Source organism: Mesoplodon bidens, assembly GCF_964165515.1.
Source record: "Mesoplodon bidens genome assembly, chromosome: 1".
NCBI classification, from domain to species: domain Eukaryota; kingdom Metazoa; phylum Chordata; class Mammalia; order Artiodactyla; family Ziphiidae; genus Mesoplodon; species Mesoplodon bidens.
The window spans coordinates 113,658,400-113,675,170 of NC_138176.1; the positions used below are offsets into that span (position 1 = coordinate 113,658,400).

Consider the following 16,771-nt stretch of genomic DNA (forward strand, 5'->3'; position numbering starts at 1 on the left):
GTTCCTTAAAAAACTAAAAATAGAAGTACCATACGACCCAGCAATCCCACTACCGGGCAAATACCCTGAGAGAACCATAATTCAAAAAGAGTCATGTACCACCATGTTCACTGCAGCTCTATTTACAATAGCCAGGAGATGGAAGCAACCTAAGTGTCCATCGACAGATGAATGGATAAAGAAGATGTGGCACATATATACAGTGGAATATTACTCAGCCATAAAAAGAAATGAAATTTGAATTATTTGTAGTGAGGTGGATGGACCTAGAGTCTGTCATACAGAGTGAAGGAAGTCAGAAAGAGAAAAACAAATACCGTATGCTAACACATATATATGGAATCTAAAAAAAAAAAAAAAAGGTTCAGAAGAACCTAGAGGCAGGACAGGAATAAAGACACAGACGTAGAGAATGGACTTGAGGACACGGGGAGGGGGAAGGGTAAGCTGGGACGAAGTGAGAGAGTGGCATGGACATATATACACTACCAAACGTAAAATAGATAGCTAGTGGGAAACAGCCGCATAGCACAGGGAGATCAGCTCGGTGCTTTGTGACCACCTAGAGGGGTGGGATAGGGAGGGTGGGAGGGAGATGCAAGAGGGAGGAGATATGTAGATATATGTATATGTATAGCTGATTCACTTTGTTATAAAGCAGAAACTAACACAACATTGTAAAGCAATTATACTCCAATAAAGATGTTAAAAAAATAATGAATACACAGTACAAAACCCCCTCCATAAATTCCATGTTCATTTGTCTCTTAAATATTCTATAAATTGACTAAAATAACACTGATAACCTTAGAATTCAGTAGCATTTTATTAGTGATCTGAAATGTCAGCAAAATGCCTCAAATTTCTGATGATTAGTCACTCAGCAAACAGGATCTGTGTTCTGTGCTGTGGGAGAGGAAGAAGTAATAGGCGTGCTAACTGCCTCCAATGGGGGTCAAATGATAAGATGTACATATAGAAACTACGGATTGTGACTTGTACTTCAATTCCCCCAGTGCTTTCTGGAAACTACTATATGGAAGAAACACACACCTTATTATGATGATAAAAAGGCAAAGAAGAGTGAGACACTGTGAATGCACGAGAGCACAGAAACTACTTCTGACTCCACTCTGCTCAGGACAGGGAAGCCTACATGGAGAAGATGGCCTGGAGAGAGAGCAAAACCCTGGGAAGCAGGGATAAATGGGTGGCCGGGGTGGGCCACAGTCAGGAGAGAGGCGAAGACTGGAAGTTCACGGTACATCTAGGAGAATGCAGATTGCCTATTTGGTTGGATGGTGGACATTAGGCTCAAAAGGCAGGCTATAACACACCACTGTAAAGCAATTATACTCCAATAAAGATGTTAAAAAAAAAACAGGCAGGCTATACGTGTAAGGATTTTTTTTAATTTATTTTTGGCTGCGTTGGGTCTTCGTTGCTGCACGCAGGCTTTCTCTAGTTGCAGCAAGGAGGAGCTACTCTTTGTTGCGGTGCACGGGCTTCTCATTGCAGTGGCTTGTCTTGTTGCGGAGCATGGGCTCTAGGCACTTGGGCTTCAGTAGTTGTGGCTCGCGGGCTCTAGAGCACAGGCTCAGTAGTTGTGGCGCACGGGCTTAGTTGCTCTGCGGCATGTGAGATCTTCCCGGACCAGGGATCGAACCCCTGTCCCCTGCACTGGCAGGCGGATTCTTAACCACTGCGCCACCAGGGAAGTCCCACGTGTAAGGATTTTAAGGAGACTGAATCTTATTTTTGTAGGAAAGGGTGGATACTGAACAAAGTTTCTAAGTTTTAAGTGTAAAAACATACTTTAGAAGTCTTATTGGCAAGATCCTATATGTATGCAAGATAAAAATTTAACCATTTTCTCTAGGATCTAGTCACTGTGTAATAGTAAACATAAAATTATATTCAATAACTTGATGAAAGAGGAAAAACCGTTTTGAAATTATACAAAGCTATAAAAGTAGATCACAAAATGCTGATAAGTTAAATGAAAAGCTTTTAATTTTAAAACACTAGGTACTAGATGCAAAAAAAAGTTTGAAAAAGTAAAAGGAGGAAAGACAGACAGCTTAGAGTATGGCGGATCAAATGCTAATCAAATATTTATAGGCTTCCCTGGTGGCGCAGTGGTTGAGAGTCCGCCTGCCAATGCAGGGGACACGCGTTCGTGGCCGGGTCCAGGAAGATCCCACATGCCGCAGAGCGGCAAGGCCGGTGAGCCATGGCCGCTAAGCCTGCGCGTCCAGAGCCTGTGGTCCGCAACAGGAGAGGCCACATCAGTGAGAGGCCCGCGTACCACAAAAAAAAAAAAAAAAAATATATATATATATATATATATATATTTTTAAGAACAGTAACAATAACCACAAACACTGGTATGTCTCTTCTTGAAAAATTAATCAAAAGGTTAAAAGAAAGAAGGCTGGTTAGGGAGACAGTATGATAATGTTGCAGAAGTTATACTTAAGGAGAAAATTTTGAGGATGAAAAAAGATCAGGGCAGCTTTAATTAAACAAGGATATGGACCACAAGGAAGTAGAAATGATTTGTACTGAAGACACACCATTTGTACCCCCATTTGGATTTTACCAATCCCTGAAACAGTCACATATACTACTGACTGCCTACTCTGCATCAGGAAAGATATCGTGATGGCCCTCAGATGACTAAATAGGATAGATAATTAAACATGTTTCTCTAAAACAGTACCTATGGCATGAGTCAAAATTTTTGTATTTCTCCTTCGCTTTAAATAAAATTCAAACCCAAACAAATTATTTTTGTACTTATTTGACCTTTTTTTTCCCCATGCATCTGGAAGCTTCAAGGGAAAAACACGTTTCACAAACATTATTTTAAGGAATACATTTCTTCTATATTTTTACTATGGTATGCTTTTCTTTTTTCTCATTGGCAATTTTAAATCTTGTACATTTAACACTTAATTGTTCTAATTGCATTTCTGGATAATAGGAAACTTCTAAAATCTTCATAAATTAAAAAGAAATTTTAATCAAAAATTACCTGTGGCAGAAAGTTTGATGACATTCTAAACAATAGGTGCTTTTTTAATCTTAAAAGTTTAATATAGTTGATATACAGCTTTATTTGTATTCGAAAAGAAATCCTAAAATGTATCAATAATAAAGAGGTAGTTTCTCTTTAAATAAAATTATAAGCAGTGATTCTTACCCTAGCAAAGAGAAAGACAAATATACCAGTTCCACCAATTTCGTGCAGAATGCCTTGAAGTGTTTTACATTCAGTGGGCTGGAGATTCTTTAGATGATAAGGTTCTAATAAGATGCTGTGAACTTCTTTTGAGCTGAAGGGTCTTTGAGAGAGTTGTGTTTTCATTTGACCTTTAAGTCTAATAACTGGCTCATAGATGGTGTACTGAGCAGGACAGTAAGTGGTATACACAACTGAAAGATTTTCCTGAAACACAAATATTTTCCTTCAGTAACTAAACAAAGTTTAAAAAGTAAGTTATTAACTAGCAAATGAATATTTCAAAGTGAAAAGACAACCAACAAATCTTTTTCTTTGTTTTAAAAAAGAAAGACACTACACTAAACAAAGATGGACATGAGAAGCAAGACAGCTCCCCACAAAGGAAAAGATAAGTTTCATTTAGCAGTGATCAATATGTGTAAACCACATCAAGGCTGAAAAAATTCCAGCTTTGATCTTTTGAGAATAAACATGAAATTATACCTATTATCACCGATAACAACAAGCCCATACCACACTCATTGCATGCCAGGCACTGTTCTATGCATTTATAAATATTAACCAATCTTTACAACCCTATGAGTTGGAGACTCTGGGTCAACGTATTCAAATGTATCTTGGTCTTGAATTTGCTCATGGGCTGCCTACTCATTTAAACATGACTCTAAACTAGATCATTCTTTCTACTAGAATAAAATTCCAGACTATCAGCATACCTAACTGAAATTGAATGGAACTTTCAATATTTCTCCCATGCAGAGGGTAGTTTTGATCAGATTCTGGCTGTCTGTCAAATATTCTATTAACTACTTTTAAAATGATGGTAAATTTTAAATGCAAAATATACTCTGAGGCGCTCTCCGTGGAGGCAGCTGCAGGAGCTCAAGCTTAGGGAAATCAGGTAGATTAAAGATCTTCTCACAGAAGCCGGGGCGGGGGGTGGGGGGCGGTCTTGGGCTTCGATCATTTTCAACTCGTGGTGATTTAAGTATAGTTTCATCAGGCATCACCTAGCATATAAGCATACCAACTAAACTGACTACACAGTCTACTGTATATGATTATGCTGGGCGAAACAAAATTGTATATCTGTAGTAGTTTTCATTAGAAACCTGATAAAATGCCCAGTTACCTGGAACATGTCCCACCTGACACCAGTGCCTTGCCAGGAGGGCACCATCTCTGCCTGACTGCTCACTCATACCTCATAACCCCAAAATAATGAAGTCAGGCTTAAAGAATCTGCTTTCTAAAAAAGACTTTTCACATAAAACTTGTATAATTTTTATCTGTGATAATTTCTGTTGAATTTTATTACTTACAACCTATATTCTTTTTGGGCAAAATAAAAGGATTAAGAATATGTTATTTTTGTAAAAACAAATGGATTAACCAAGAACTAGAGAGTTAAAATTATGTTTTGAACAGACATTTGTTGTATGAGCTCCTTTGTCTTCCTAAAGCAGAGATGCTCAATGTGTGGTCCCCAACCAGGAGCATCAGCATCACCTGGGAATTTGTTAAAAATGTAAACTCTTGGACCACACTTCAGATCTCCTGAACCCAAAGCTCTGGCCCAGCAAGCTACATTTTAACAAGTCCTCTGGGTGATTCTGGTTGGAGAATCATTTCACTAAAGCACGTTTGGTCAACGGTGGCACATTTGGGGTTGGATTAATTCTGAGTTGTATGACACCGCCCATGCGCTGTAGAATACTTAAAATCCCTGGCCCCCACTCAATAATAGTGGACAGCCCAAATGCCCCCAACCCCCATTTTAAAATACTCCTTAGGGAGAAAAAGATTGTGTGCCTAATACCAGATCTCCAGTTAAATTCCACAGGTATCTACTCTGTATTTATTTTACCACAGATATATATTTAACACCACTTAAGACTTAACATATGTTTTACAAAGTATCTGAACTAGAACTTCTCCTTCACTTTAGTCAAATGTTACAGCTTTAAAATATAATATATTTTGATTGTAAAACATACACCTCATTAACAACAACAATAACAACGAAATATATCCCAAAGTAGTAGTCTCCAAGTAAGAAATATCTCTGACCTATAATTGTACCTCTCATAATAAAGCAAGAGAAGGAGGAACACAGTTTCATGGCTAGGCCTACCAGCTTTTAGTAGATCTTCTAAGACCATGAAGGGTCAGTTTCCTAGCTGCTATAATGAAAAATATCTATCACAAGCTCCTAATCTATATATTAGTATAACAAAATATTAGAATAATGTATAAAATGCAATCAAGAGTCTCATATAAGCAGAGTTAGCAATAATTTGAAAGCAAAATTCCTAGTTGTTATTGATATTAAAGAAAGAAATATTCTAAAATCTGAATATGTGTAATTAAAATTAATATAAATAAAAGTTAGTATTTATTTGTAAGTATGGGAAAGAAAGGTAATAAGCAATTTTTTAAGGCTAACACGTGTTATATTTTCATTATATCATAAACATTTTTCTCAAATGATTAATAGGTATAACCTAAACTAAACTGATACTTAGTATAGAAATATAGTTCCAAGGAAAAGCAGATGAAAATTTGAAACCTGAAAATGAATTCTGAGGTGGTCAAAGTATTTCAATTAAAAAGAAAAACATTTCTAAGTAAAGAAAATATTGAGAAACAGAAAAGAAAAACTCTAAAAATCTAATTCCCAGCTAATAACACATTCAATAAACATACATAACAGTTACTATAAAGTTAAAACTTATAAAATGAAAACTTACAATTAGAAGACCAATGTCCACATCTTTGTTGGTCATAAAAAGTTCTCTGATTTGTTCACATCGCAAAATTTCTTTATTAATGTATTTGGAGTAGTCATTCACAGGCTTGCCATATTTACATGGCATTATAGATGTATGATTGGGTCCACAAGCATATAAATAAAATGCCTCTTGTGAGCCAATCTTAGCTCCTGAATAGCAAAAAAATAAAGTTATTTACTTAAAATACTCCAACCAAAATTTTTGGTAAAAAACAAGAAACCAAGAGGGTTTTTTTGCTAGATTCTTATAGTTGTTCACTGTATCTTACAAAATTGATAAAGCCTCAGTTTCCAAATTGGTGTAATGAGCAAATAATTTACAGCAAGATTATCTGCTGGATGTAAGATGAATTAATATAGATACATATATAAAGTTAACTGAAAGCTCTTGGTATAATGAAGTCATGAAATTTCTAGTTGCTCTTTAGGCTAAAAGCAGGTTTGGTTTTGTTTTGCCTCTTTTTTTTTCTTTTTTGTAAATGGAAACTATACCTCAGTAAATTCCTTTTAAAAATAACATGTGGATCTTTATTCCTTCATCCATCCATCCATCTATTCAATAAACACTGTCTGAATGCTATTACGTGCCAGGTTTAGTGATATATTTTTTAAAATCACGTATTTCTTTTTCCCCTAAAATGTGGTATTTTTTAATATAATATACTAAAATTATAAATAAAAGAGACAACCAGTCTAAGTGTACCTGTCATAACAGTGCATTTTCCAGGATTATAAAGTTGATTTAATATAAGCTTCTCTTTTGGGGAGAGTATGCAGGTAGGATGTACACATCTACATTAAATGTATGTATCAATTATAAGAAGCACCTAGATTATAAAAATGTTAAAATATTTTAAAAGTACATCTTGGAATCCAGGAAATACAGTACTTACTAAGTACAAGTGAAGGAACAGGGATTAATACTTTATCCAGGATAAATAACTTAGTTTAATATTTGTTAACTGAAAGAAAAATTTGGAAATGCTTTGAAGGGGAAAAATATACCATTGAAAAGAAGTAAATTTCCCAGGTCCCATTTGCCAGCCAATTGCAGAAATTCTTCTTGGGATGATAAACAATGGCCAATCATGCAAAATGTTTTATTGCTGTCAGATGACAAACTTGTTTTTCTTGGAAGCATAAAATCCAAAGTAACATCAGGCTTCCTACGTTAAAAACAAAGTTAAATCAATTACTTCAGTGAGTACTAGGGATTTTTAAAGTATGAATGTTTAAAAACGGGAAATTCTTGAACAAGTTTCTTGGTTCAGTATCAGATAGTTGGTGATGGGACAGAGAGGAGGGCTGATTCTCTTGTGTCTTGGTCCAAGGTGCTGCTGGTCCACAAGCCCCCAAAGGAGGGGAGCAGAACAGAGATGACTGATGGTCCTACACCAGGCCGTGGGAAGTATGACCAGACATTTGCTGCAAGCTTTCTTTGCCACTTGACTTCTGCATATTCACCTTCCTGGTTTAAGATATAAATCTAGCACCTCCCCCTGATTTTACCAGAAAGTCTCCCATCTCAGTAAACAATTCCTAAAAATCTCATGTCCTCTATGAGGGCTTCAAAAACGAATCAGAAAAAGAATATCACTTCTTCAGGTTTTTCTCTGACAAGGCACTAAAACGCCAATGCTTTTTGGCATTTTCTCTTTTTTCAGTGCTAAATCATTACCGAGCTTTTGATTAGTCTCTTGCTTTTCTTCTTATAAAGGTTACAGGAATCCTTACAAAAGGCAGAGTAGGACGAGGTAAACTAACGGTTTCTCCTAGAGAGACACACATGGTGGGAGAACTTCATCCTCTAGTTGAAATGGCGGAGTGCCAAGCTCTACCCCCATTTTAGAAATGTTTTAACCTCCATATTAAGATAATGAAGGTAGCTTATAAAGACAAAGTTTGTGAATAAGACAAAGGACTTAGAATAAGCTAATAATGAGATATTCTATTTTGGTATGTATTTATTTAAAAACTTTCCCCTAAGGCTTTCTGTTTCATACTTAACATATAAATTTAACTATTTTAATAGGAATATTTTTACAAAGGAAAGATGTGAGCTAACTTTTTTTACTGAGGTATAACTGACATACAACATTATAATGAGATAACTTCTATTACTGTACAGGCATCTTTCTTGAACCAACTAAATGGCTGTGACTGAAATAGTGCTGCCACCTAGTGGCATTATGACAATACAGTTTTTATGGGTAAAGAAAACCTACTGTAAGATCAATGCGAGATGAGTTCAACAAACACTAAAATAATTCATACTATCTACTATGTGCCATATATTCCTACCATATTTGTGTGCTGTTCATCAAATAAAAATTAATAGAAAATATTAATGGGTTTTTTCAGTGTCATTACATCTTGAAATATATTATTTGTAGAAATTATTCTATTAGTTCAGAGAGTGATAAAGATAGTGCCGAATTTAAATCAACAGAATAATATATTCATCCTTGGTCACTTGCTCATTGCTCTATTAATAGATAAAACCATTAACTTGTACCAAAGGGGAAAAAATTCCCTCAAAGTAATGAAGAAATAAGTGGGTGGGTAAAAATTAGTGCTATGTGAATCAAGTGACTATACTCATAACTTCAGAACTAGCCACAGAGAACATCGAGACTCTCACTCTGAACATGTCTAATGATTAGTTTATGATTCCTATATCTGTCAGCTGGCCTGATTCATCAAAACGCTGTCAGGTTAGTAAAGCACAGGGTTTTAAAGCAGGTTCTATCCAGACTCAGAGTCCAGTTTGTGTTTCAGCTGCCCTCCTCACTACTGGTAGGGCTTTGGGTCAGTTACCTTGCCCTACCCTGGGTCTCAGCTGCCTCACATGTAAAATACACCTCTTTCATTATGCTGTTGGGAGGACTAATTGAGGTCATCCATGTCAAGTGCTTACTACACTGCCTGGTGTGTACTAAGAGCTCAAGAAAGGAGGAGGAGAGAGTCCAGGAGACTCTCTCCCAGCCCCATCCCCAATCCCAACTGATCTAACTCAAGGCTCTGGAAACAAACAGTGATTGGCTACTGCTGCCATTCAGGCTTAGGCAGTTGTGAAGACAGAACTTCTCAGAAAATATTTTATTTGGACTATGGAAATTGAGCTTCAATGACATATTTTCATGTATATATTTTTTAATGAATAAACTGTTTCCTGTAGCAGACACTGTGGACTGGCTACCCTAGAGCCGTTCACAAGCCCCTTGCCCTGCCTTCCTGAGGCTGGACGGCGGTAAGCAATCAACTCCTGCAGCCACTGCAGCGCTGACCAGTACACAGCCTTCCCGTGGTTCCCACAGGCCCTTTCCTCTGCCTGGCCCACTCACTCTTCCTCCATCCTGCTCATGGAAAGCTCCATCTCCTTCAGGTCTCAGCTTAAATAAACTGTTCCTAGATAGGTCTTCCCTGATGTACCTCCCTTAAGTAGCAAACCTGGTATTTTCTGTCTCAGGACACATTTGTTATCCCCACAGTACTTGTCATGATTTGTACATACTCATTTAATTGTGTATGCTTGCTGTCTGCTTCTTCACGGGACTGCGAGCCCCAAAAGGCAGGGAACGTGTCTGTCTTGTTCACCAAGCCCCCAAGCCTGATATAGCATGTGCTCAGCACATAATAATTCCTTAGTAAGTATTGGATGAACAAATGAATGAAAAAATAGGTTAATTTGTGCTAAGGGTATATGTTATCTCTATGATCTAATCTACTTCGAGGGACTTTTGACAGAATTGGAAGATCATGTATATAATGCACCTGGCAAAAGGTCTGTGACAGAATAGGTATGCAATATTTTAGACCATTCGAGGAAATCTAGACTCCTCATCCTGGATTCAAAGCTGCTGTCACATAGTATCACCATGCCCATTCATTTTTCTTGCTCATTATTCAACTTAGACTGTTCCTTCCAGCCAGCTTGGTCCTTTCCCATGTTACACTAGTTTCCAATTCTGTATCCCCTTTCATGCTATTTCATTCAATAAAATACTTCCCAATGCTTACAATTTCCAAGATACCTTATAGTTCTCCTAGTGTTACATTTTACATTAAGATATTCTACAAAACATTTCTTATTAATTTGACTCACAATTCTCCTGGTTTGTAAAAGTCATAGAGTACTATAACCGAATCTATCACCTGGCATATGTCTAGGACCCTATCTTAATCTATCACCTGATACACTGGCTTATATTTTTGTCTAGTCATTCTAATTTCTTTTGAAACTCTGATTTAATTTAGGTATTAGTTTTATTAGCCACTTAATTTAAATCATTCCTTATGGATTCACTTTATAACATATGGGCTTGATGGACTAAATCATAGGTTCAGCTGCTTGATGTAATATACGTTCTACATGAATGCCTAAATGTTCAGATTTCTGCATGCTCCCCAAATCCAAATATTAATCTTCAACAATTATTTCTAAGGGGAATTAATTTTGTATGAAAGTGATAAATAGGAAAAAATATCTAACTTGACAGACTCTTATGTTAATATATAGTAAAATTTTACCTATAGTTTTCTGTAATCTGTTTCAGAAGCTGTAACAGAATAATTAAAATTGTAACTGACATTAATAAGTATTTACTAAAAATGTTTCATACCTCTGTCCAGAGACCCATATGGAGATCTTCCCATGGATATTCTTTTTCCCTTGGGGCTGCTGCAAGTAGGTGAGTACTAAATGTTGCCATTTGCTTGGAAGGAAAATATTCTCCTCTGATTCAACCTGTGCTAGTAAAACAGCTTTCGTATCGTCATTTGAATCCATGCACACACTGTACAAAAAGAGAAAAGGTAAAGGCTAAAAACATGATATTTCTGATCTCAGTTTTTAACATGTATATCAACTACAACTCTAGATATTTAAGTGAAAATAAAAATCAGTTCTATTATTAAACTAACTTGAAAAGTCAGTAGGTCTTTGTTTTACACCGTAATCTGCTTCGTTATTTTATTATACTATTACCTCAATTCATGAACTAAAATAGATTTGGCTCATTTGCTAGTTAGGGTTAACAATTTGGGCAATAATCTTCAGAATTCAATTTGCAAAAAAAAATTTTATTACTACTATCTATACAGTCATTGCCTTTTTAGAAATTACAGTGTAATATTTGGTTCATACAAAAATTAATACATATTATACATAAATATCTAAATGCCTAAAACAAGGATATATTGTTGGTCTAACCTACTTCGAAGGATTACTAAGAGAATTAAGATATAATTTATATAATGTACCAAGTAACCTTTATTACATTTACAGAGCATAGATCCCTAAGCAACATGTTTCATTTAAAGTTTTATAAAGATAGTATCATACTAGTCATATTCACTCAATACAAATAAAAGACTTGTATCTATACTAGTTAACAAAGGAGGTAGGAAAAAAAGGACAAGACAGCAAGGAGAACCTAAGCTTATTAGATAGTGGCTCTTAAATATATAATTTGCATGAAAAACTGCTGTCTGATAACAACATAAGATCACTGCAATCTGATGGAATGCTTTCATAGATAAGACTTCAGTAAGTATTTGGTCTAAGATACAACTGAGAATTAACATAATGTACTTCAGAGTTTAATTATAGATTTTTAGATAGAATAATATATTGTTACAAAGGCTGTATTAATAACTGTTAGAATGTATCTTCTTTTTTTAAATAATTTTTCTATTTTGCTGTAATGATCTTTATTAGCAGATTTCACATTAATGTCTCTTACATAAATTATTTAAATACATGAGCTATTCATGATGGGTTGAGGATAATCATTACCGAAAGATAAAAGTGCCACTGTGGGGATCAGCCCACACTTGGATCATCAGCGCTTTTGATCCCAGTGAGATCATGTGAATACAGCCTTCCTCTAGGAGCTTCTCACCAGGACTCACGCACTCTGCACCTTCCGGTCTGTTGTGCTCTATGAGAAAAAGACGTTAGAATGACCAGTTAAGCAACTGATAAAAAATGAGTGGGAAAGTGAATCTAAAAGATTACAAAGCATGGTTGTTCATTTGTAGTAAATTATTTACCTGGAATGTCTGAACATTCCAGGTAAATAAACAACATTTATTTCCAAACAACATTTCCAAAGTTTAGATGTTAACTCCAAAAAAAAGCATGAAGAGTGAAAACAGTAATTGAGCGCAACAGAAGTTGTTAAATGTTTTAAAATACATGATAACCGAGGGCTAACTGCAGGAATCAAGAGACCACTGTGATGTCACTGTGCCATGATTCTTTTATCAACTGGACTGGGCCATGGTGACATCGGGGCCCCAGCCCAGGGAGCACACACCATTGTCACATGCCTTGCACCACCCAAAATCTCTATAATAATAATAATAGCATGCTTTAAAAAATTTATATTAAAATTCCTTTTAGAAAAATTGTGCTGTTTGAATATAGTCCTTGTTTAGACTCCCTGATGCGTGATCTCTGAATGCCTGCTGAGGCATTCCATGTGAAGAACATGTTGAGAGTAAGTCAGAGCATCGCTATATTCTCAGTGCTCAACTACTATAAAACCGCCGTCGGAAAAATCTTACTGCAACCGATAACGCTGTGGTCATACCTGTTCCATCAAAATTACTATCCAGTAAAATCAACGATTTGTTTCTTTTCTTTGTCTTCTTTCCTTTTTCTGTGGTACTCTCAGCTTCGTGAATGCGCTCCACATTAAACCACAGTGAAACGCTGAAACCTTCCGACAGGTGTGGCCAGCAGTTTTGTCCTAGCAATGGCAAGTGGACGGGGGCTACGTGCCAAGAGGAAAGCAGCTGCTGGGGAAAACTGTCACTGTCACCCTCCTTCTTGCTCCGCGAAACTCGTGCTCTTCTTAATAACCCCATGGCCTTACTGTTTAGAATCGTGGGACACTTTTGTGAAAAAGATGAAACACCATTGCTTAAATTTGGAGTATGCAGCAAAGGGAAGGTTAGATACTGTGAAGGACTCATGGTAATGTCACTTTCAACAATTTTCAGAATACCCAGAAGAAGAATTTCCTAGAGGAGAAGAAAACCACACAAAACTTTACAATCATGTTACAAGGTACATAATAATCTTGAAAGTCAGGTTATAAATGAAAATACAAACATATACATATGCATATCAGCATTCCTATTTAAATACCTTCCTATCTACTATATCATTAAAATATTCATTTTTTGTGTGTAGCTAAGATAAAATATGAAACAGAGGTTTCAGTCTTAAAATATATAATCTCTTGTGGTTAAAACCTAAAAAGTTATGAGTTGGTTTTAAGTACTAGCAATTAAATACAATGATTATATCAGGAATCATTTCTAGCAAAAAAAGACATTTATTTCCAAGTACACTATAGTTGCTTCTATCAATTATTTTTAAATGAGGGATAGAATCAGAGACCTTACAAATGCTTCAGATTTCTGAATGGCATTTACAGCATGACTGACTTCACAAAATTGAGTGCTCCGTTACTTTCCACCTTATTTTACTTGTCTTTTCCCTAATCAAATAAAATTTCTTTCATCTCTGTTTGGTAAACTAAAATAAGGTTTTTAGGTTTATTTATAATTACAAGTTTTTGGTTAAACTCAAACAGAGAACGTACAGAAGAGATGACAGGAAACAAGTATTTAATTAAAGGGAAAAGCAACGACTAAGGAGACAAGTAAAAAAATAGAAAAGATTAACCCAGTACAATGCCCTACCCATGCATAAAATAACATCTAATGTTGATTATTACAATGATAAATGAACTCAGAAAAATAGAATAGAAACATTCCGTAAATATATAGTCAGTTCTCAATTGTCTACATGAGTGTTTTTTTTTAACATGTTTATTGGAGTATAATTGCTTTACAATGGTGTGTTAGTTTCTGCTTTATAACAAAGTGAATCAGCTATACATATACATGTATCCCCATATCTCTTCCTTCTTGCATCTCCCTCCCTCCCACCCTCCCTATCCCACCCCTCTAGGTAGTCACAAAGCACCGAGCTCCCTGTGCTATGCGGCTGTTTCCCACTAGCTATTGGTTTTACATTTGGTAGTGTATATATGTCCATGCCACTCTCTCACTTCTTCCAAGCTTACCTTTCCCCCTCCCCGTGTCCTCAAGTCCATTCTCTACATCTGCGTCTTTATTCCTGTCCTGCCCCTAGGTGCTTCAGAACCATTTTTTTTTTCAGATTCCATATATATGTGTTAGCATACGGTATTTGTTCTCTTTCTGACTTACTTCACTCTGTATGACAGACTCTAGGTCCATCCACCTCACTACAAATAACTCAATTTCATTTCTTTTTATGGCTGAGTAATATTCCATTTTATATATGTGCCACATCTTCTTTATCCATTCACCTGTCGATGGACACTTAGGTTGCTTCCATGTCCTGGCTATTGTAAATAGTGCTGCAATGAACATTGTGGTACATGACTCTTTTTGAATTATGGTTTCCTCAGGGTATATGCCCAGTAGTGGGATTGCTGGGTTGTATGGTAGTTCTATTTTTAGTTTTTTAAGGAACCTCCATACTGTTCTCTGTTACACTAGTGGTTTTTGACCTTGTGTTCCACAGAGCTCCCTTGGGGTCTACAAGGCTCAAGTGGGGTGGTGAAATGGGCAGGGCTCAGGAACATCCTTCAACCTTGCTTCAAAGAAAGTAGCTCCAAAGTTTTCTGTTGTATTTGCTTATGCAAATAAAACCTGGTAGCCCTGATAGCTAGCCAAAATGGAAGCAAAATGGTTAAAATCGTGTAAATAACAAAATAATCGAGAATTTCACACACAATAACATGGAGCTGACTATATAATAATTACCACATCAAAAGAGGAAGCTTAGTGATTTCTAAATAATAAAAAAATATTCTATTAGGTATCAGTGAAAAAATGGCAAATTATAGCATATTTACTGTACAAGGAGATTTCTCCAGAAATACTCTCAAAAGAAGGGTTAGCTCTTCCGAACATGTTCTTGAACTCATCAAAGATACCAAAAGATCCACCAGTACTCTCTGGCATGCTAAATTAAAGAAAGAGAGAAGGGGGAAAATTAAAGCCAATATACAATAATTAAAAGAACAGAATAAGCAATTTCACTGAAAGAGATCAAACACTATTGTCACATCTTGAATGGATTATAAATACTGTAATAATCCAAAAATCTGCTGAAGAAATAACAATACAATTAAATGCAAACCAACTAACGAACTGACAAACAACAACAAAACCACTTTTCTTAAAGATTGGTTAGCTCAAAGTAAAATAAAGGTATTATTTAAAGAAGCATAAATTAATACAGTATTTCTTAAATAAGCTGTTAGGCCCCATAAAATAGTCTGCTACCTTCTCATGTTGAAAATGTTTAATTTATGACTATAACTTTCTAAATAGCAAATTAGATGACATTAAGTAAAAGTGGAAGTATTAAAAATTACGAAAACACTAAAATATGACAAATGATTAGTTTGAACACTTTATTCTATCATGGGGTTTACTATGAAATAAAATCGGTAATACACAAATTCATATAACTGTCTAGAGTAAAATAAATATTTGTAGCGTATATTACAGCGATCGAAGTATACTTGCATGCATTATCTCAGCCGATCCTAACCAAAAAAAGTCCTACAAAATAAATATTATCTCCCTTTTGGACATGACAAAATAATTCTGATATAAAACCTGAGAACAGAAGTTATGTTTCAGCAACATGTTTTGTAGAAGCAGCGAACTGATACAGTAGCGTAATGGTAGACATATCTAGAAATAAACTTGCAACAAGACTATAAAATAGCATGGACTAAAAAAAAAAAAAAAAAAAAAAAAAATAGCATGGACTTTATCCTGTAAGTAACATCAATCAGTTAAAGGTTTTAGAGTAGGAAAATAACATGATCGATGTAAAGTGTATGTGCTTAGATTTTTTCTTCCAGTTCAAAACTAACAGGCTCCAGTTCAAAATGGGGGAATAGAGATATACACATACATATACGTATGCCTTTGTCTATCACCGAAAAGTCACTGAACTGAAAGTTCAGAATAACAAAAAGGAAGAAACCCATACAGGAAAAAAGTGGGGAGGCCGTGGGCATTGGGAGCAGGTCAAGTGAGAGATTTAAAAATATTTCTTGAAGATGGAAGGAGAGATAGACAAAAGAGAAAGCTGCAGCCCAGAATCTCTTTGAATTACAAAGGGGCTCAGAGGAATGAAAAGCCAATCTGTCCCAAATCTGAGGAGGAAGTAAGAACGGGGCTGCAAGCACAGCGATTAATAAAAGGTCTGTCGGTGACATCCACCTCTCTCCCTGATTCCGAGTATACCGCACAGATAAGTCACCTTTTACCTTTATGCCCCAAACATGTAAACTCTTCTCAAAAGAAACTGAATGGCTTCTGCCAAGAAAAAGCTGAGATGTATGGTGGGATATTAGCATCAGGGCTACCAGGTATAACTGTAAAAGTCTGCAGACTGGCCGAGTTGCCTAACCAAGGGGAAAAACAGGAACTGAAGAGTACACAGAGTACACAGAGAACTCTTAATACTCAACAACAAAAAAAGAAACACCCTGATTTTGAAAAAGGGTGAAGGATTTGAATAGACACGTCTCCAAAGAAGATATACAGATGGCTAACAAGTACATGAAAAGATGGTCAATGTCACTAATCATTACGGAAATGCAAATCAAAACCACAGTGAGGAGAACATCAGACGAATTCAGCAG

At 35.9% G+C, this 16,771-nt stretch overlaps 1 protein-coding gene across 5 annotated transcripts in view; it reads right to left on the reverse strand.

Annotated features, from left to right (window-relative positions):
• The window catches only part of LYST (lysosomal trafficking regulator), a 196,876-nt gene that overhangs the window by 109,493 nt on the left and 70,612 nt on the right, over window positions 1-16,771 (reverse strand). For all 5 annotated transcript variants that reach the window (XM_081229568.1, XM_081229571.1, XM_081229570.1 and 2 more), the window contains exons 11-17: window positions 14,960-15,069; window positions 12,635-13,067; window positions 11,836-11,980; window positions 10,661-10,834; window positions 7,044-7,204; window positions 5,998-6,188; window positions 3,206-3,451 (exon numbers count right to left, since the gene is read on the reverse strand). In XM_081229568.1, the coding sequence (XP_081085694.1) occupies window positions 3,206-3,451; window positions 5,998-6,188; window positions 7,044-7,204; window positions 10,661-10,834; window positions 11,836-11,980; window positions 12,635-13,067; window positions 14,960-15,069 (1,460 nt within the window). The remainder of the gene's footprint in view (window positions 1-3,205; window positions 3,452-5,997; window positions 6,189-7,043; window positions 7,205-10,660; window positions 10,835-11,835; window positions 11,981-12,634; window positions 13,068-14,959; window positions 15,070-16,771) is intronic.